Genomic DNA, 22,539 nt, shown 5'->3' with positions numbered 1-22,539 from the left:
AAACACACAAGAGGATATATACAAAAGATACATACCACTGTAGAGTTTCATCATGTCTGCTGTTAGAAATTTCTTTATTATCAGATATGCAGTGCCAGGCTCTGGTAGTGAACTCCAGTGGAGAACCTGTTCTAGAACATTCTCTGTATAATGCAGTGGACGTTCTGAAAAATGCCCAGAAAAAAAAAAAAGCTGAAATAAGAAAATCAAGACTGCAGACCCTTAGAAGTTACACGTGCACTGTTTGTTTCATTCACTTTAAGCTACAGAAGAACACTGCTTTCAAAATAAGGCAATTAAGCACTTCATTGACTTTCTGCAGCAACACCTTTGCTAGCAAGATCTGCCTAGGTAATCAAATTGAAGAAGCAAAAGTCAAATGTTCAAGGATTCTTTTGTATTTAGTTATCAGTATTTCGTTCAGTAGAGATACTAAAACACTGTTTTCAAACTAATATAAAGGTTAGAAAGTATCACAGGGAATATGTAAATACAGTCAGACAGCATTGGGCTCTATATAAAAATTAGTCACCACAGCTACTAACACTAAAAAAAAACACGCACATATACACATCCAAAAACCACACCTAAACAAAAAAAGAAACAACAAAAAACACAAAACAACAACAAAAAAATAATTTGGAGCACAACGGAAAAAAAGAAGTAAAAATACTGGCATAGATTGCATTGTCTGTTAATGGCCAAAGCAGGCCGAGGCAGACCCTTCGTTTTGTTACATTCCTTTCAACTGAAAGGGAAAGCATTTAGTTTTACTGGTTCTTCTCCCCATTGATGTGGTTGGGGAATTTCCAGACTTGCACTTTTAAATCCCAACCCCATGTGAAGAAAATAACAAGATTAAAATACAAATTGATGAAAGCATGACTAGACTGTGTGAGGGCATTTTAATACACAGGTTGCTGAAACATACATTTGTCAACATATCCACTCTAAAAAGAGAAACCCTGATACCCTTCCACAGGATTGAAACACTGGAGTGATACAAAAGCGTGATACAAAAGCCCAATCAGTACTCTCTATTCTACAAACTACAGTTCATATACAAGTGAAACTTGGGAAGGCACTGCTAATAGGCCCTAAATCCACATTACCAGATCCAGCAGAAATATGAAAGTGACATACACTGCAGCGCAGTCTCTGGTATCACACTAGGCAATCCTGATGTGGATGGAGAGACAGTGCACAGCAGTTTCCCTCTATATGGTACCGGTCTCTAAATAATTGCTCCTCCATGAACACACCCAAGGACTCTCAGCAGTAAGCACCTATGGAAAGCACAAAACCTCAACAATGGCTTTGCAAGACACAACTAGAGCAATGGATGCATTTTCACTCCAAAGACTGATTTTTCCACAAATTCTGAGCTCCCATTTGCATACAAACTTAAGTGGGTCAACACTTAAGAAAAGCTGAGTACAACTCCTGCAAAGTCACGCCTGTGTGACGCTGTCATGTAGGGTCAGGCAGTCCAGCCCTGTATCTCTTGGGCACTGATGGGAAACGATGATGCCATAATCTCATTTTTCACTTCTGCTATGGTAGATGAGTCTGAAATGTCAACAGCTGCTTTGAGACTGTCCAGCACTACGCTCTAGCGGAACACATTTTCCTGAACACCAGGACTCCAGAAAGCAGCAGCCAAAACAACACACTGCTAAGTGGCTGAGAAAAACAGTGGCTGGTTTGCAATGCAAAAAAATTACCTTACCTATAGACTTGTTATATCACTTACGTAAAGATTTTGTTGTTCAGACATAACAACAAAGCAGCCTAACAAAAATACCAATCACCACTTTATAACTCAATTTCTTCTGTCCCTTTTGCTTTAAATGGTCCAACTTTTTCACTTTCTTTTCAGCTTTTGGGAAACAGTCAACTCTTTGAAGCATCAAAGTTAAAACAACTTGTTGCCTTTGTGCAAGAAAGAAAATTCCATTTTAAGGAGAGTAACTTCACAAATCAAAGGCAAGAAACACTGGCAAATCACCACATCTTCCTAGAACACCAGCACTCCCAGAGTAAACACCTACTGTCGTATTTATAGTTACATTTAAGACCATCTGTCATCATGGATTACATGGTACATAAATCATCATGCTGAAATGCATTAGCTATTTTACTGGCAACACACCTCATTTACAAACTATCCATCAAGCACATATTACTAAAAAATATACACCCTATTTTGTAAAAGCATATGGTACTGTACATTCTGCATTAGGTTAGATAAAATTATCAATTATTTCAAAATTTCTATATGCAAATAATCTAGTTGATTTTTAATACTGCAATTTCAGTATTTCAAACAGCAAGCAGTCAACACATGCATCCAATTACCCTTTTACTTGGGTCATCATATGCTGGTAAATATCCAAAAACAGTCATTTTAGTCTTAAGCAGCAATAAATATCAGGAGAAAATTACTTTTTACAAAATATAAGCATCTAATTTTCTTGACTTCTCAGGGTTCATTTTTAGGGCAGTAAGTCTTAAAAAAAAAAAAAAAGTATTGTAACTCTCATAAAACTTCAGGATTGAGTGTAATGAACCAGTATCACCATGCAATGAACAGGCACCAGACTATGTCAGGAACACTATCAGAAAATTAAATTCTGTCACAAATGCACTATGGTCTAATGTATATTTGAAAAAAATAAGCAAACTTTGTTTCTGTCATGACATGTTAAAATCACAGCTTACCTGTAAATGCCTTCAATAATGTAACGTTCAATGGTATCTGTTAGCTGATGCTAGTAAGAACAACTTAACAGCGAAGACTCATTTTTTGGTTCTTTAGTGTCACATTTAAATTAAATATTACATAGAACTATTTTTCTGTTACTTTCTTTCTGTTTCAGGCTTCTGAAAACCTGCCAGATTCAGCCATAGCACCAGTGGAGTCTTCCCTGATAAATGTCTGTTACTATATGCATTATTTTTCACCTTTATTCATTTAGTTTGCCTGTTCTGATGATTCCTCCACAAAAGGATCCATGAAGGAGACATTTCATCAACATGGTATCTACTACTTGGAGGTAGGTGTTGAATTAGGACTTCCAAGTTTTGTTTTATTTTTGCTATGTCATTTTCTACTGTGCTCTGTAAATCTCTCCTTTCAATAGGATACATTTGAATTCCTTAACAATACTGATAAACCAATATACAGCCAGCAGTGTCTCACTATTAACTTAATTTTGCCATTCTCACAGTCAGCTTAAAAAACCTTTTCAGTTCACACTAAAACACTGATTGTTATATGCAAATACCCCAAGAATCTGCTGTAAGGTCTGTCTTTTGTATTTCCTTTTACATTCTCTTGACAATATCTACTTTAGCTTTCATTTTCCTGTGTTATATATCAAGATCAAGAAAATAAAAAAAATCCCTCTTCAAGTCTCTCCATTACTCAGTCAAAAGAAATGGGAGTTCTAGAGTCATCAGGACTCTTCCAAAAAATAACAGATGCTAGCATTGTTTGTCAGTTGACACCCACATCTGTGAATCAGGAAATGAACCCTATGTCACAAGTCTATGTAGCATCACCACAAGACTGTAAGATGTAAAGAGGTGCCAGGATCATTCAGTTTAAAAGCAACTTTGTATAAAATACTAATAGAGGCTGCTTTTTACTAAAAGTATATTTCTGTCCCTCAGGTATTTTTCAAAAATCAGGGGACACTGAGAATTCATCAAAATAAGATGTTTAATAATAACAACAACAAAAAATCCCACAATTTTTATTTTAAGTATCTCTAATAATGAAGTTCAGGCTCCAATATGCATAAAGCAGTCCCAATGTTGAAACTTACAGTTCATGAACATTGCGACCTTGTGACTTTTGCCTCTGTTGGAAGCAGAACTGTATCTAAAACAAATGTTTCAGGGGTGTGTTATCTACATCATAATGCCACTGGCAATAAAAACAGGATTACAGAACTTGATGCTTTTTTTTTTTTCCTTAAACGAGCCTAAATAACTGACTAAATTAATAATAATAAAAAAGGTCCTTTTCCCCAAGTATTGCATAGATTTTTCTCACTCCATTTTCTGGAAAACATTATTCCTTATACAAATCAACTACTGACCTAATGAAAGTAAGTTTCTTCCTTGAGATTCATTGGCAAGATGTACTTTTCTGTAGCTGATGGCTAATGAACTGTAAGCCAAAGTAATACAAATAACTTTTTTTTCGGTCACCAAATCATAAGCATTTAAAAACAACTCACTGAGTTAATTCTGGCAAAGTTTAGAAAGAAGTCATGTAGATGTCAGTACCCAGATATAAAACAACAGCATGAAAGCTATTTTTTTTATTTCTATAAAAATTTTAAGTAACTCTTTAAATAACCTTTTGATATGTTAAATCTTGAAAATAATAAAAATTTGATGAACGAGAATCACTAACCTAGCTCTCCATTTTCAAGTACTTCAAAAGCAGCCCAGATATCATCTTTGTTGGGAGTAATGTTTTTGATTCCTAAAACATCATTAGTTAATTCTTCTGCTTCTGTCAAAGGCGATACCTGTAATACAAATCATGTCAGGTTATAATGTATTGCAGTTACTGTTTTCTGATTTTTTCGCCAAAGTCTTCTTCCTTGTGTTTGCTAAAGAAAAAAAAATGCAGAGATTCACAGAGTTGGAAATCACTAATATTTCTCAAACTACAGTATGCTTTCTTTATTTTGTTGTATGAAACTGAAGTTACCCTTTTCACGGATATTTTGATAACTTTAAACTCACTTTCTCCACCCTCCAAAATTATTAAAAAGTTATTTTTCTCTTGGTAAAAAGAAAGGTAAATATTACAGATTACTTTTTTTTTTCTTTTTTTAATCTTGGTAACACATATTCCTATTTTAAAAAACAGCATTCACTGGGTACTTGTTAATTTGCAACTTGCGTTGCAGCCATAGGACAATGAAAATTTATATCACTGCATACTGCAATAAAACTAAAGGAGGATGTCTCTGCTTTGAAATTGGATGACAACATTCTCTTTAAAAATGCACATTAGAAAGTCCTTATAAAATTTAGGCAGCACAGATAATAAAATAGTTTTAAAATAATAGTGATAGATACAAAATCACACTTTCATATGTAGTTACAAAAGTAAGTATGAAAATGTATTTTACATGCTTTATGAGAAAGTGTTTGGTTAAAATCACTTTTATATTCTCACCCTGATTATAATACTACAGTCTGGCTCCTTTCTTTCCACATAAACTTCAATCAGCAAATCTCCAGCCTGGGAAACCTGAAGGAGAACAACAACAAAAATACAAGAAAGTCTTAAATATTTTACATAACCTTTTAAACTGGGTAAGTACAAAGATTATTTAGCAGATGTGCAAGAATATACTGAACATTAACTTCTTTCCCCTTTATCTAAAAAATACTCCCCAAGTTGATGCCAATTGGAAAGCCTGCCCATTAGCAAAAGGAAAGAAAATCATATTCTCAGATTCAAAGGAAAAATCCAAACCCTGACTAAATCCAAAGCATTCATATATTTAAAAAACGGAGTTAACCAATATACTTTCAAGTGGGAAAACTAGGGATGACATAACATAAATGGAAATTTAAAATTGACATGAGCGTACTAGTATCTAGCACACTATTAGTAACACACTAGGCTATATTAGTATCTTAAGCCATCAGAACCACAGTTCTGCTTTAAATAAGCCAGGCTTATTTCTGAGCCAAAACAGATTAATAGAATTTAAGACCATGAAATAGAAAAGGACAGCAGCACAAAATAAAATAAATCAGTTAAAAATGAGAGGAAAAGTTACTAATGCCAGAATATTACAGTCCTAAAGCCATTTGTATACACCCAGATAACTGGGACTCGTTACTATGAAGTCATACTTGTCATTACATGTTTAAAAAAGAAATTAAAACACATGTTCTTGGTATCAACCTCTATTAAAGATAGCTCTGACTTTCTTAGACCAGATACCCAAACTTTTATGTAAAAAGCTACCATGGAATAATTAGATGACAAGCAAATGTATTATATATTATATAATAGTTTAATATACATAATTAAGAACACCTAATAATATGAACCTTACACAGAAACTCAGAAGACAGTAAATGCAGCATTTTATGATCAAGGAAAAAAAAGTTGATTCATGTGAAAGAATATAGTATTTTTCTCTCATTGCTAGGTTTGCTCATCTATGGCAAGAAAATTACCTTCTTGGATGAGAAATTACTTTTATACAGTTAAAAGTGTCTAGCTCTTTGCCTGCTCAAGTTCCCTTGCAATGTAATCATACATGTCTTCAAAAGATTGTAATTCAGCCCAGTAATAAAAATATTCTCTAAAACTAAAACCGTGATGAAGATCAGTACATGGGAAGAAAAAAATAAGGTAGAAAACTAGGCCTTTCAGGAGATGTATCCTTTTATTAATATGCCAATATAAAGAATTAATAATGAAATTTACATTAAGAATACCAATCTGTGTCAACTCTGAGAACAGTATTCGTAGTGATGCTACTTATTTACATATTAACAAAATTCAAAGGAAGAGGCTAAGAAAAGTAAAAACTACATTATATGCAGAGTAAGATATGGAGAAAATGATAAGAACAGGCAAGCTTTAAGATACATTCTGACAAATTTACAGAAGCTGAAACTACATTTCCATGGAAAAATAAATGGCAGCACTCAATTTTATAGAACATTAACATTCTGGAAAATGGTGACTTTAAAGTTAGTTTAGCCTCTGAGAATAGAAAACTAATGGAAACATTTGTGAGGAAAAACATTACAAAGCTACTTTGAAGAAAGCTTCTTAATTATAGTGGCATAGACTCAAAAAAAGCTCATTTAGTTGTAAAATTTGCTTTTCAGATGGTATTACAGAGAAAGGTTAGAAAAAAAGAACGAAGCTGACATTTGATTTCCACTGGGCTCATGTAAACAACCGTATGGAGAGAAAATGTGCTGTAAATTACAGCAGCAAACAGAAACAGCTGGCCTAAGTATATAGTGGACAGAAAATGAAGAGCAGCTAATGAAGTGCCACCTGGAAAGAAACTGCAATGACATTTCAGACATAAGAACTTCCAGGCCTTCAACAGAAATTTGCTTTAGATGTTCTTCTCTGAACACTCTGCGCCATCAGCCTGGAGATAATTTTTCTATAGGAACTTATATACTCAAATGTATTAAGTATTTGCATCACTGATTTCCCCTGCAAACACATGTACATTTTGAGGCAATAATGTCAGGCAATCAGATGTTAAATGGAAAGGATTCTTACACAGAATTCTTAATTATAGTTGCTTGATGTTTAAGTTGCCAGCCACCCATGCTGTTAAATCACTCTGTCTGCACCATGTCGTCAATTTTACCAGTAGCTGGAAGGCCATCCAAAAAAAGTTCCCAAAGAGCTAGTCCAATGTCTAGGCTATAGGGTCTGCAAATGCAAGTCTTGCACATGCATGGCCTTGCAAACTGCTCAGAGGCTATATGATGATAGGCAATGACCCAGAGGAAGAAAGCAGCTGAGGAGAGTAGGTTTCAGCATACTCCATTATTTCACTGAAATACTGGAAGATATTTCAAAGATCACCGTTCCATCTAGCCATTCAACTCTGAAGATGCTTAACCCTATCTCAGGTCTGTACTGAGAAGTATAGTTAATGTCAGTTGGCTGGGGTCATAGCACTGATGAAGGCATCTCTGCCTGATGAAGGAAACGCTCTTCCTTTTAAACAGCAGCAGTTTAAAAGAAGACTATATGGCCAAGCCTGGTAAAATTTAAAATGTAGGCATGCATATAACGCAGCCTTCTGAAATTCTGAGCAACATGCACTTGGCATTCATGATAGAAGCTACTACTGTAAAATATAATAAAGAGGAAGGTCAAGCTTTTTCAACAGCACTTAGTATTAGTCCAGGTCCAGCTCTACCAACCAATCCTGCTAACAACAACAGGCACAGTCAGGGAGACGTTGGATTCTTCTAGAGAAAATGCTGTATATAAAAATCTCAAAACATCCTTGTAACCACCTAGAAGCAGCTTCATTAATCAGGGGGCTTTAGGCAGTAAATACTTTGAAATAAAAGCAATTGCCCCAGCTTTGATCAGAATCACTCCCTTCTGTATTGAAGTGGTCCCAGAAATTAAGCACACATGCATTTAATATGTTACATGCACATGGAATTTCAGAAAAATGCAGTTTTAAATTGAAACAGTAGTAACATTAAAATTGCCTGCTACAGAAAAATTGGCAACTGGCATAAAATGTTCCACAGCTTAATTCAGAAGGGAAAAATGTTCATAGCCGCAATCAAATTGCCACAAATGGCAATCAGGCTCTTGAGTAAAACAGATGAGGAATGGAGTCCAAATAGGGGTAACAAGCTGACTGAAAAGAGAGAATGCATTTCCTAACCTTAAAGGCAGTTCAAACTTCAGTTTATCAATTATGAAAAAGTACAAGTTTTGTTCCGATGTCTACTGCTTGTTTAGAAAGTTAAGAATAAGGCCATCATCTCTCTGAGGCAAGCGCTCCTAAATAACTAAGGTCTCCTGAGTTCATATTTGCTAGCTTGACTTGTCATCACTCTTTTTCCAGGAAATGCCACGCAGAGTAAAGATACCAGTGGTTTGATAAGATCCAAAATAATTTTCTAACTCAAACTCACCATTTCATGTTTTCTGATACAATATTGACAAAGATTAATTAATATAATCCAGTAGCTCAATTACTTATTTTCTTCATAACAGATTGAGGAAACATGTACCAAATAGTGAAAATTCATGTTTTTCAAGTAGGAATTACTTCAGATGCCCAATTTTAAAATGCTTCAGTGACCAATTTTGTTCCAGGAATTTTCCATTACTTATTATCTTTATAGGGAGAGGAACATCAATGACAGCTTTCAGTTGGGATCACTGTCCTGTCTGAGAAACAGAGAAGTCAATTATCTTCTATACTACTTTCCATTTTATGCCAATTGAGTCTATATTAAAGCATAAAGCTATAAATCAATGCACACAACTTATAGCACGCATCCATTTTGCCTAGACAATACAAATAATATAGCATAAAATGTCTATCAAGACTTAACAGTAAAATATTTAGAGAAAAGAAGAAGAGGGGGTAATTTACTATAATATTTTTTCATTAAAAACCTATTTTTCTGCTTCTTTTTCACTTTGTGATTTTCCAATATACAGGTACTTCTGATGTATTCTTCCTTTGTGTAACGGTTCATATGGAAATCCATTCTGTTTGCCACTTTTATATAAATCTTTTGTTCACATAAGGTCTTCAGCAACGCAAAGAGGGATTAACCAGATTTTTTGGTCTTTAATTTCACTACAGCAAACCTTACAACAATCATTTATGTACATGGGTGCGCAAGGAATTAGCTTTTTCTATTTAAACATGTGGTACCCAACATTCCTTGGTGCCACCTTGGTAAAGCTGAAGAGCTTCGTCTGTCTTTCAAAAACTCATCCAGGATATACTGAGAATGAGCCAACAGGCTGTAATTTGAATTCACTTTTCCAAGACAGTGCCATAACAAATACCTTCTAAGTTATTCAAGGTGATTGTAAAGTTGTGGAGAAGTGCACCTCAGGCAAGGTTAGCTCTCATGCACCAAAGATATTCAGACTTTCACAGCTCCTCATGGTACACAAATGCTAGACCTCTTGCCAAAAAAAAAAAAAACACCACTAAACAAACAAAACAAAAATGTACAATCACCTCCCTGGTCCTCCTGGCTACACTATTCCTGATATGTCATATGCAGTACACCAAGCACGCAAACTGTACAGTCCAGTTGAAACTCTCTGGTATTGTAAGTATTTAGCACTTATTTACCGCATCCTTTGAGGAACTGTTTTTTTCCTCATGGGATGAAAAGAAATAGATTTTCAAAGTCATACATCTAAATGCAACTCCTAGTGCATTTCTTTTTAGCCCTTTCTCTCCCCTTAAACTAAAGTAGGAAGTGACATTTTCTTCAGCTTTGAAAGTTCTATTTGTAGAAATATTCTCTCTGAAACTAAAAGCTGACAATTCTAGCAATGTGTTAAGAATGAATGAGAAAAAAATTGACAGTTGCGTACTATATAATAACATAAAATTTCAGAGGCAGCAGTGAAAGGCCATCCTAAGTACTAGAAAGCACTGCAAATTATCCGTTTTGTATTTATGAAGTCTGGCTGGATAAGCTGAACTCAGACACACAAAGGAATACAAGAGTTAGAAGTAGGGGCAGACAACCCAAGAGGTATGTAGAACTGCTACACAGTTGTGCAGGAATAAGGTTAGAAAAGAAAGCTAAGGCCAGCCTGGAGTTAAATCTGGCTATGGATGTGAAGGAAAGGATTCTACAAGTACATAAATGGCAAAAGGGAGACTTGGAAAAACATGGGCTTGCTGCTGAATGGGACAAGGGAAACGGTGACAAATTATATGGAAGAGGCCAGAGTATTCAACGCCTTCTTTGCCTCCATCTTTCCAACCTTCAGGAATCCCATGCTCTTAAGTCCAGAGGGAAAGTCTGGAGCAAGGAAGACTTGCTCTCGGTGAAGGAGGCCCAGATTAAGTAACACTTAAATAGTAATGGATATATGTAAGTCCATGGGGCCTGACAAATAGCACCCATGAGCGCTGAGGGATCTAGATGATGTCACTGTAAGGTGACTCTCAATTATTTTTGAAGAGTCATGGAAACTGGGAGAGGATCTTGAAGACCAGAGAAGAGCAAATGTCAATACCATCTTCAAAAAGGACTAGAAGATAGATTCAGGAAGCTACAGGCTGATCAGCCTCACCTCAGACCAAACTGATAGCCCTATATAGTGAGTATACAAGCAAATGAAAGGATAGCAGTATTTACCTCAGCTTTAGTAAAAACTTCAGTGGTGTCTGCCATAACATCATCACAGACAAGCATACAAAATACAGAGTAGACAAGTAGACAGTAGACTGAAAAGGGTCTAAAAAGTCAGAGTCCAATAATCTTCACTAATGACCTGGATAATGGGACAGGGCACATCCCCAGCTAGTCAGCGGATGGTACTGAACTGGGAGCAGTAGCTGATACATTCAGAGGGATCTCAACAGGTTAGAGAAATCAACAGAGAGGAATCTCATGAAGCTCAACAAAGGGAAACGCAAGTCCTGCAACTGGGGAGGAGTACCAGCACACACTGGTTAGGGGGCAACAAGCTGGAAAGCAGCTTTGCTGAGAAGGTCCTTGATGTTCTAGCATTCAACAGTAGTGATCCAACACTGCACCCTTGCAGAAAAGGAAAACAGCCTCCAGGGCTGCATTAAGAGAAGCACTGCAAGCAAGTCATGGGAGGTGATCCTTCTCTACTCAAGTGTGGCCTTGTCAGTGCTGAAGTGCTGTGTTCAGTGTTGGGCTCCTAAGTAAGGTAAACAACTACTGCTAGATCTTAACTACATGTTCAAACATCTGATGGGAAGGGATGAAGAAAAACGAGCCAGACTCTTTTCAGTGGTGTCCAGTGACAGGACAAGAGGCAATGGGCACAAATGTGGTGTGTTTCCCCCTCCCCGCAAGACACACATGAAATTCGATTTTACATATATATTTTTTGTCCTAACTGTGAAGGTGGTCAAACAGTGGAACAGGTTGCCCAGAGAGGCTGTGGAGTCTCTATCCTTTGAGATATTCAAAATCTGACTAGATATGGTCCAAGGCAACCTGTTCTCAGCAATCCTGCTTGAGCAAGGGGATTAGACTAGATGGTCTCAGCCCAGACGATTCTGTGATGAGATAGGAGATTTTGTTTGAATAGGATTTGCTTCATTTTTAAGGTTAAAGTGATGATATTTTTGGTAAAGAATTTAAAGCTTAGCCATGTGTATTATGAGAATTGAGCCTTCCAAATGCAATGCACCTCATAAATGTGATTTCACAGTGTTACCTGGGGTGGAGAAAGTACCAAACAAAACCATTTTAAATGGTTCTTCTCTTATACTCCTTGCAGCCCCCCCAGTTTTAGACAAACCCACCTAACCAGCAGTTGCTCCTAAGTTACTCAAAACCTCAGCAGCCTTTCAGTTTACTTTCTTCTTTTTTCTCCATATCTAATTAAGATGTCTTTACTGTCCCTTTTTGTACCCATAAAACTTCTCTCAGGTCTTCCTGATTTCTCCAAAGGTATCATGAACATTTAACCATGAAAGCTTCCCAAGAGCTGCCTGGAAAATGTAAATAGTGTAACAAAGCTGTACAATGTTGTTTTTTTTTTGGTTCTAAAGAGCATACAAAATAATGTAATGTACTTAAAAGTCTGTGCATTTCCACCATTCAAGGTTTTATTCTCAAATATCAGTAAAAGGTCCTTTTCATGTATCCAGGAATTAATAAATTCTGTACTTTAACCCCTACCATGCAGAATGCTCTTAGAGAATATCTGTGTTGTTTTTTGTTTTGTTACATTACCAAGGCAGATGTTTCCATTCTGCAAGAGAGACGCTAGTAATGAACTTAAAATTATTTCCCAGTGACTAGGCCACTCCAGGCACCAAAAGGAAGAAATAAGCATTCTACTTTTTACACACACACATTCACAGCAGTGCCACAGAAACCTTCATGGCACTCTGACCCAGACAAGAAGGAAATATGAAAAAATAAGACTCAAGACAGCAATGCACAGAACATGCAATTTCAATGTGGATCTGCAAGACTCCTTTCTTTTAATGCATCATTAAAACTACCACAAACCTTGTTGGAAGGGGGCAGGCAGCCCTACTTTTTTCTGTTACCTTTCTATTAATTTTTTAAAGCCCTATATGCTCCAGAACTACTGCAAGATTCTCGTCCACTACTTTAGATTCCTGAAAAAGTTTGTAAGCACCCTACACTCCCCTTTACCTCTGGCAATGACCTATCTTGGTCATGTTTACCTAGTTTAACAGTTTTTGCTTTAATTAGGATTGCACAGGAAGACCATTCAGACAGTGAAACATACTATCACTTTGCTGTTTCTTACCAATTCTCATTTTACTCAAAAGTTGTTACAGGTAAGACTGAACTCCAGGAGATCTTAAGCTGCTTAATATCCTGTTTTTGTATATTGTTTCCTGAAGTTCAGTCTGACTGAAGTAACGATGTTTGTATGTGTTTGAAGCATCCCACAATAATATTTATATTTTGAGGCTCCATATGTGGTCACAAAACAGCATGTGGCAAAAAGATTCAGATACTTTAAACTCATAGGGATCGTCATTCATTAACAAAGAGAGACAGTATGTACCCAAAGGTCATGAAATAATAGAAATATTAATATACACTTGAAATTTTTTTAATATCACAAAATCACAGAATCGTCTAGGTTGGAAGAGACCTCCAAGATCATCTAGTCCAACCTCTGTCCTAACACTAACAAGTCCTACACTAAACCATATCACTAAGGGCTACATCTAAATGTCTTTTAAAGACCTCCAGGGATCGTGACTCAACCACCTCCCTGGGCAGTCCATTCCAATGCCTAACAACCCTTTCAGTAAAGAAGTTCCTCCTAACATCCAACCTAAACCTCCCCTGTCGCAACTTTAGTCCATTCCCCCTCGTCCTGTCACCAGGCACGTGGGAGAATAGACCAACCCCCACCTCGCTACAGCCTCCTTTAAGGTACCTATAGAGAGCGATGAGGTCTCCCCTGAGCCTCCTCTTCTCCAGGCTGAACAACCCCAGCTCCCTCAGCTGCTCCTCGTAAGACTTGTTCTCCAGACCCCTCACCAGCTTCGTTGCCCTTCTCTGGACTCTCTCGAGCACCTCCATGTCCTTCTTGTAGCGAGGGGCCCAAAACTGAACACAGTACTCGAGGTGCGGCCTCACCAGAGCCGAGTACAGCGGGACAATCACCTCCCTAGAGCTGCTGGCCACACTGTTTCTTATGCAAGCCAGGATGCTGTTGGCCTTCTTGGCCACCTGATCACACTGCTGGCTCATATTCAGCTGCCTATCAGCCAGTACTCCCAGGTCCTTCTCTGCCAGGCAGCTTTCCAACTACTCATCTCCCAGCCTGTAGCGCTGCTTGGGGTTGTTACGCCCCAGATGCAGGACCCGGCACTTGGCCTTGTTGAACTTCATGCAGTTGACCTCAGCCCATCGCTCCAGCCTATCGAGATCCTCTTGCACAGCCTTCCTTCCCTCGAGCAGATCGACACACGCACCTAACTTGGTGTCATCTGCAAACTTACTGAGGGTGCACTCGATCCCCTCATCCAGGTCATCGAGAAAGATATTAAAGAGGACCGGCCCCAGCACTGAGCCCTGGGGGACTCCACTAGTAACCGGCCTCCAACTGGATTTGGCTCCATTCACCACAACTCTTTGGACCCGGCCATCCAGCCAGTTTTTAACCCAACAAAGCATACGCCAGTCCAAGCCACGAGCAGCCAGTTTCTTGAGGAGAATGTTGTGGGGAACTGTGTCAAAAGCCTTACTGAAGTCAAGGTAGATCACATCCACAGCCTTCCCCTCATCCACCAAGCGCGTCACTTGGTCATAGAAGGAGATCAGGTTCGTCAAGCAGGACCTACCTTTCATAAACCCATGTTGACTCGGCCTGATCGCCTGGCTGCCCTGCAAGTGCCGCGTGATGACATTCAAGATAATCTGCTCCATGAGCTTCCCTGGCACTGAGGTCAAGCTAACAGGCCTATAGTTCCCTGGATCTACCCTCCGACCCTTCTTGTAGATGGGCGTCACATTTGCTAGCCACCAGTCGACTGGGACCTCCCCTGATAGCCAGGGCTGCCAATAAATAATGGAAAGTGGCTTGGCCAGCTCCTCCGCCAGTTCGCTCAGTACCCTCGGGTGGATCCCATCTGGCCCCATCGACTTGCGTACATCCAAGTGTTGTAGCAGGTCGCCAACCATTTCCTCATGGATAGCGAGGGCCACATCCTGCTCCCCATCCCCTTCCACCAGCTCAGGGTACCAGGTATCCAGAGAACAACTGGTCTTGCCACTAAAGACTGAGGCAAAGAAGGCATTAAGAACCTCAGCCTTTTCCTCATCTTTTGTAACTAAGTTTCCCCCTGCATCCAGTAAAGGATGGAGATTCTCCTTAGTCCTCCTTTTTGTGTTGATGTATTTGTAAAAACGTTTTTTGTTATCTTTAACGGCAGTAGCCAGATTGAGCTCCAGATAAGCTTTGGCCTTTCTAATTTTGTCCCTGCACAGCCTCGCAACATCCTTATAGTCCTCCTGAGTAGCCCGCCCTCTTTTCCAAAGATTATAAACCCTCCTTTTTCTCCTAAGCTCAAGCCACAACTCTCTGCTCAGCCAGGCCGGTCTAGTTCCGCGTCGGCTCGTCTTTGGGCACGTGGGGACAGACCACTCCTGAGCCATTAAGACTTCCTTCTTGAGGAGTGCCCAGCCTTCCTGGACTCCTTTGCCCTTCAGAACCTCCTCCCAAGGGACTCTGCCAACCAGTGTCCTGAACAGCTCAAAGTCAGCCCTCCGGAAGTCCAAGACAGTGGTTTTACTGGTCCCCTTCCTGACTTCACCAAGAATAGAGAACTGAACCATTTCGTGGTCACTCTGCCCAAGACAGTTCCCGACCACCACATCTCCCACCAGTCCGTCACTGTTTGTGAACAGAAGGTCTAGTGGGGCACCTCCCCTGGAAGGCTCTCTAACCAGCTGCGTCAGGAAGCTATCTTCCACGCTCTCCAGAAACCTCCTAGACTGCTTTCTCTGGGCTGTGTTGTGCTTCCAGGATATGCCTGGGAAGTTGAAGTCCCCCACAAGAACAAGCGCTGACGATTTCGCGGCTTCTGCCAACTGCCTGTAGAACTCCTCATCAGTCTCCTCATCCTGGTTCGGTGGTCTATAACAGACCCCCACCAGGATGCTTGCCTTGTTGGCCTTCCCTCTGATCCTAACCCATAGGGACTCAACCTTATCATTCCCAACAATACGCACAATTAAAATTCAACATGATGGGTCACCATTTTCACACTTGTAAATGTTGATCATTTCCTTGTACTACAATTTATGTAACATAGTAAAAGCACACAAGTTTTTTAATTTATGTTCTGTCCTAAACACTGGGATAATTCCAGAGTATGCTTTACACAATTTTGTTTTGCTTTAGCGCTTTATGCCTCCTCATATTTCCCTTAGTTTTGTAGTTAACAACACTAGTCACTGTGCAAGCTCAGAAATACACATTTAGATAGCAAGGTATAAAAAAAATAAATCTATAAACAACTAAATACTCTTTGTTAAAAGTATTTGCATACTAGTTGATTTTTGCCACTTACCTGAGTGTCTTTCCACCTGGTAATAAAGCTGTTCTCTATATCCATTTGTTTCACCTGGTCTTCATTTATCTGTTTAAATTAGATCATTTTTGTTCAGTTAATAATTATAAGCTAGTATAAAAATTATAACACTAACTAGCAAACACCATTTCAATGTAATAAACTGATAAATACAAACACAAGAGGAATAACAATTACTAACAATACAAATAATTATGCTCATATAGAAGCAGTTGTGCCAAATAATCAGAAAGATGGGATCATTACAACAAACTTTACCAAATACACATTAGAAGAGAGAGGATTCCATTAAAGACTGCCACACAGAATGTTACAGTGACACAGTACACTCTAAACCAAAATGGCTATGACAAATTGCTTCTAGTAGTATCTTTTCAATCCAATTGGATTCAATATTCTTTTGGTTCCTTCAAGGCCCAAGGAACCCAACACTGTTCTCTCTAAAACCCTCACTGTAATCACAGCTCAGAGACTCAGTTCTTCCATGCTTCAGTTCTGACCATGGCTACAAAAATTGAACCAAAGTATTACTTTTAATAGTTATCATCTCAAAATTTTCTTAAGATTGTCAGCAGTGTCAGCAAGAAAAGTGTGCACCATTCTGGAAAATGATATCTCACAGCAATCCTATAAATATAGTCATTCCTACACAGACTAAGCTATCTAGAAAATGAAATTTAAAGCAGGCAATTAACCATGTCCACTGAATTAGAGTTCAACATCCCTGCAACTCCTCATACAGTATAACCAATACCAGACCATCTCTAACTTTAAGGAGATTTCTATATTTTAGCATGTCTAATAGCAGAGCAGTCAGGCTACTTTCAATAAAGATACCTACATCAAAAAGTTGCACATAGTTTTTAATTAGATCTTCAATTACATTGACTTCTTCACTAGTCTGGCCTTTAGTTTGAAATAAGCATGAAGAAAACACCATGGCTAGATTGTGAGGGTTCATATGATTGATTTCAGAACATTTCTGCACCCTGTTGAAGGAAAAATAAATATATTTAGAAGGTTCCATTGTTCCTTTGGTTGTCTAAGGATTCTGTACAGAACATGGAGCGCATTTCAAAAAGAATTATCTACAATAAATGAAATTAAATAGCTTTTATATATATATATTTACCTCTTTATATTCTTTCATCTTATTACAGAAAGTACGTTTTCATTTTTATCTGCACCTTAAGTGAGATTAAAATTATTTGCTGCACTATGATATGTAAGTATATCCTACAAATCAATCGTCTCAGATCAAACAAACCACGGAAACAAACAAGATCATTTTTTACTTTCCATACTTAAAGTTCTCATACTAGTTCTATGATTTACATAACAAGTCCTCTTTCGGAAGCAAATACAGAATTTTGGCTGTTATACAGATGAATACAAACTACTTTCAGAACATATTTAACAGAATATTAACATCTGAACTGAATATGTTTAGAAACATCATTAATCACAATACTTAATATAATCTTTATCCCAATAGTAGTACCAATCAGTTTAGTAACTGTATAAATAGTTTTAAAGGATGTTCCCTATGTAACGACTCTACTTTTGACCACAGTAAATAGAAGCTTCTTCATATTATGCACCCACTACACTTTACCAGAAAAATAATTGATTTGTAATGACCATTCCTATTTAACAATGCAAAACTCTGCATTTAACTCTACAAAATCATCCATCTCACACTATTTTTATGTATTTGCTACTGCTTATTTGATCTAGGAGTAGGAGAAGACCTTTGTTGTTTAAACAACTCTGTATTTTGGATATTCTCCACAAATACCTCAAGCTGCAAAATGAAGCAGTGATGAAATATTTGAAGGACAGCTAAATCTCAAAATTACCATTTGCAATGTAGATTGTGGAGAAGGACGTTTCCCCTGAAAAAAAATCTTTTAATCTCAAGAGCCATTTGCAACAATCCTCTGGAAGGCTAGCAGATGGGATTAAATGAATTCACCTAAAGAAGATTCATCAAAAATTATGCTGCTCAGACACAAATACAGGCAGCTTTCTACCACTGTAAGGCATTCCCATCCCACTATAGTTACCAATTACTAAAAACACAACTGAAGAAAAAACACATTATAAATTAAAGGCTATTAAATATAATTAATCATCACAACAACTTAAGCTCTTGACACTTACTAGTTGATGAAACAAACCAAATTTCATTCTTGGTAGAGTTATACTGAGAACACGTTACAGAAATTTCTCTGCTACATTCTTTCATTTGAATTTACCTGTAAAGATGTTCAATTAACGCAGCCAAAGTTGCCTTATTGACTGGTGGAAGCGTCCGAATGAAAGCTCCATACTTCCTCACACGTTCCTTTTCATTCTGCATATCTGCCAAAAAATAATAATCCCCAAGCATTAATAACAACGTACACCAAAAACCACCAACAGTTCTCATTAACTGTATCTGCACCATCTACTCATTTAAAATTAGTTTATCAATCAACCTTTTCTTCATGAAGACTATACTGACAACCTACTATTAACAAAGTCTATTATTATACACTAGATCAAGGAAATAGTATCAGCAATAAGACAGTTCTATATTTAAGCATGAGTTCCTGCAGTTTAAGGCTAAATTCCAGGAAAGTAATTGCTTTTCCCTCTCAAAGGATGTTTAACTTTGCAGTTTGTGTGTGTATATGTGTGTACATCTATGCATGCACACATACATACATACTTTAAGAGTGCCCAGAGGTAAGAAACAAAAATGCGTTTTCATCTTTTTTATTTTTATTGAAGAAATGTCTCAAATTCTGAAGTAGTTTACAGATCTAAATATGTAAGACTGGTAAGAGGATAGCAAAGGAGAGGGAGCAGTAACAATGTTGTACAAAGCTACATAGGTGAAACAGTAGGTAGACACAAGGATAGAAATTCCAGTCTTGGGAATTAGCATTTGAGACAAAGGCACAGCTCTCTACTTTTAAGTTAAGTCTGCCGCTCTGTGTTGCGTTGAGCACAGAGGCTACAGAGAATAATCCTAACTGGGGCAACTGCAAAGTTTATGTAATGCTTTTTAATTTATTTTTAACATTTTCTTCTCTGTCCCTTATTTCTCTCAGGTTTCTGAAAAGAAAAACTGAGAAACTCCTTATCTGTTCCGGTTGATTGCTAGCACTCTCCAAAAACAACCAAATGAACCATGTTTTGATTTGTTGGGTAACAGGAGTCTACTTCAGCCAAACTGTAAATATTTTTCTCTGCTACAAACGTTTTGCAGATTGTCAAACAATACAAACAAATAATTAGTAAAACCCCCAGATTTTATAATGAATATTTACAACCAACCTCTCTTGTATTGAGTGTTATTGCAAATATTACCTAATGCAGAAATCCAGAATGGATAAAGTTCTTTAGTGAGAAGAGCATCATCTATTTGAGAAAGAAAACTTTTCAATACATCAGTCACATCTTCAAGCTGATGTTTCCCAGCTCTTAGTTTAACACTCCTTGCATCTTTTTTGAAACTTTCCAGAAGTTCAGTCACGTTAGAAGAATTGCCATTCTTCAGGTATATCTGCTTGCTCCCTAAACCTAGGTTACAGAAATACAGGACAGAAAAATAAAGAAGTATCTGTAAAATTGAATATTCTGTTAGAAATTCCAAACCTTATTACCTGGCTGTCAAACAGATCACATCTCCTACTAGTATCTTTCTGACCCTTTCCACATGCATACTTTGCTAGAGAAAACACTGCCAAGTCTGCTTATAACCAACCAGACATCTTTGTAAATATACACATCATAAAATTAAGCAAGTTTGGGATCACAGTTTCAGGAATGCTTTACAGGCTGTTCAAATCCCCAGGTCTCTTACTGACTTCCTAAATCAATGGTTTGAAAAGGCACGATAAAGGAGAGAAGTTTTGATGGCTGGTATTGCATCTACACAAGCAACATGAATCCTTTCATTATTGGTACTCCCACTATTTTCTTCCCCTACTGATCAGCTCAGCTTTGGATTCAGTATTGTATTCATCCAACCTGACACACTTCTCTATTAAAAGGCTAGAAGAAGAAGGCTATAAGAAAGAAAAAGGCTATAAGAAGAAACTATTCCTGTTTTCCGATTTTCCTCAGGTTAAGGAAGATACCGGGCAAACAGTATTCTTGTATTTAATGACTGAAAACACCAAAGCCAACTTTAAAAAATAATTAAATAAAAATATAGTCTAAAACAGTCAAGTTTACCTTCAGTTATTGCATATGGCATGTGGAAACTTGACATAGATGTGTATTCCCATTCTGTTACTCTGTTTCTCTTTTTCCTGCCTTCCCCACACTTGAAAAAAGAGAATCATTTCATAGAAAATTCTGTTTTCCCTATGTATTTGTCAAATGCAGCATTTTGTTGAAACCTATGAAATCAAGTCTTACGTTCTTGCAATTCACCCTTCCTGTGATGTCCACAAGCACTATCATTTGATACGACCCTTGTGTTCATATTGTCAGGAACAGCTGTGGAACCTGATAGTGTCAGTCACCTGCAGGCCACAACTGAAGACAGAGCTTTGATTCTGACAAAAACATGTACATCTACAAATAATGCATACATACAACCCCTTCAACTTTCAAATGAAAACTGTAACACTCATTAACCCTGATCCTGGGAAAGGAGGAGGGGGGGAAGGGAAGGAATCTCTAGATGAAGATTTACCTTGTTTAAAAAAAAAAATCTGGAAATTGAATTTTAATCTAGAGCATACACTAGCAATGTTTCTGATTGGGGAGCACCATTACCCTGCTTTAACAACATTTCTGTGCATGAAACAGCATAAATTATAGTTAGAATAACTCCTATTGCTAATAGTTAAAAAATCATGTAGCAAACGCTTTTTCATGTTTTTTGACAATAGCTGCAACCCAAACAACTATTTACCGTAATGCAATGTTGCCACAGTAAAAAGTTATTTAGCTAGATTTCAACCAATGAAACATAAATTAGGCCTGCTCATACTGACAGGGGTTACAGACATTTATCCTGAAGACAGGTTTGTACAGGGTTGGTATGTATTTAGTATTTCACAAGATAATTTATTAAATTGCAGCAGTAAAAACAACACTGACACTATCTACATATGATCTAATGCTATGGAAAGTTATGCTGGCAATATTTACTTAAGCAAAAACAACTCCTTAGGCTCCTATCCTGAAAAAACAGCGGCCTTAATACTGAACATGATTTCACAGTTACTATCAGTTTTCAGGATTTTATGATCAGGCCTTTTCTGTTCCTGCTTTGCAAAGCTTATTTTTAGGGCTGAGGTGCTCTGCACTGAGGCATGGGAGCCAAAAGCTGAGCTATATCAGATAATGTCATCAATTTTAAGACTACAAACGTGTCCGCGAGTGAGATTTCTCAAGTTGTACTTCCACACACTGCCTATTCTCAGATGCATGGCACTGTACTTCACCATCACATCAAGGAACGGTGGGCTAACAGGGGATATGTTTTTACTTTGGGTAATATATGAACTTATTCAAAAAGATCTGAAGGTGCTGTGGTATAGGTATTATACAAATGATATTAGGTTGAATAAAAACTACTATACTTACCATACTGTGTAACAAATGCTATACAGCTGTTCACTATAATAGGAACATCATTTTTGCTGAGCTGCTGATCTTGTAACGCATTACCATCTGTACCTGCTGCTTTTTCAATTGCAGTATACCAGACCATGAAATCCAGCTTCGTATGGCCATGAATGTACAGTGTTCTGAAAAGTTTAAAAATATTTTGAATGCAGGAAAGAAAGAAAAATCTGATGTTATTCTACAACAGCACAGAAGTTGTCCAGAGAAATACTTGAAATAAGACATCAAGGCACCTTCCACCACATAGAATTGTGATGGTTGCCTATTGTTACAGCACCTTTTTCCCCAACTCCATTTGTACTAGCAGTGTCACAATAAATCATCGAGGATCCACACAGAGACCTGTCACAGACCTTTGAAAGGACCTGAACAACATTTTAATTACTCTTCAGTCTTCCTCCTGCAACCTGCATTCATATGTCCAAGTCACAGTTAAGAAGGAAACAAAAGATTTACAGACAACTTTCAAAACTAGGAAAGACTTTTTCTGTTTCCCATCCCCCTTCTCTATAGGGTAGCTGAGACATACTGAATTTTCTTCCTTCACCTGTATCGAAAGGATCATCCTTGG

The 22,539-nt window shown here is 37.6% G+C and overlaps 1 protein-coding gene across 1 annotated transcript in view; it reads right to left on the bottom strand.

Moving 5' to 3' along the window:
- The window catches only part of ARAP2 (ArfGAP with RhoGAP domain, ankyrin repeat and PH domain 2), a 128,618-nt gene that overhangs the window by 26,506 nt on the left and 79,573 nt on the right, over positions 1-22,539 (bottom strand). The window contains 8 exon segments of the mRNA XM_080590063.1: positions 36-164; positions 4,427-4,544; positions 5,204-5,278; positions 16,314-16,382; positions 17,176-17,323; positions 18,593-18,698; positions 19,692-19,904; positions 21,927-22,090. Coding sequence (XP_080446189.1) covers positions 36-164; positions 4,427-4,544; positions 5,204-5,278; positions 16,314-16,382; positions 17,176-17,323; positions 18,593-18,698; positions 19,692-19,904; positions 21,927-22,090 — 1,022 coding nt within the window.

The sequence above is a fragment of the Anser brachyrhynchus genome (assembly GCF_964034855.1).
Source record: "Anser brachyrhynchus genome assembly, chromosome: 4".
Classification (NCBI taxonomy): domain Eukaryota; kingdom Metazoa; phylum Chordata; class Aves; order Anseriformes; family Anatidae; genus Anser; species Anser brachyrhynchus.
The sequence above is the reverse complement of the archived record's forward strand: the minus strand, read 5'-3'. Positions and strand labels throughout refer to the sequence as shown.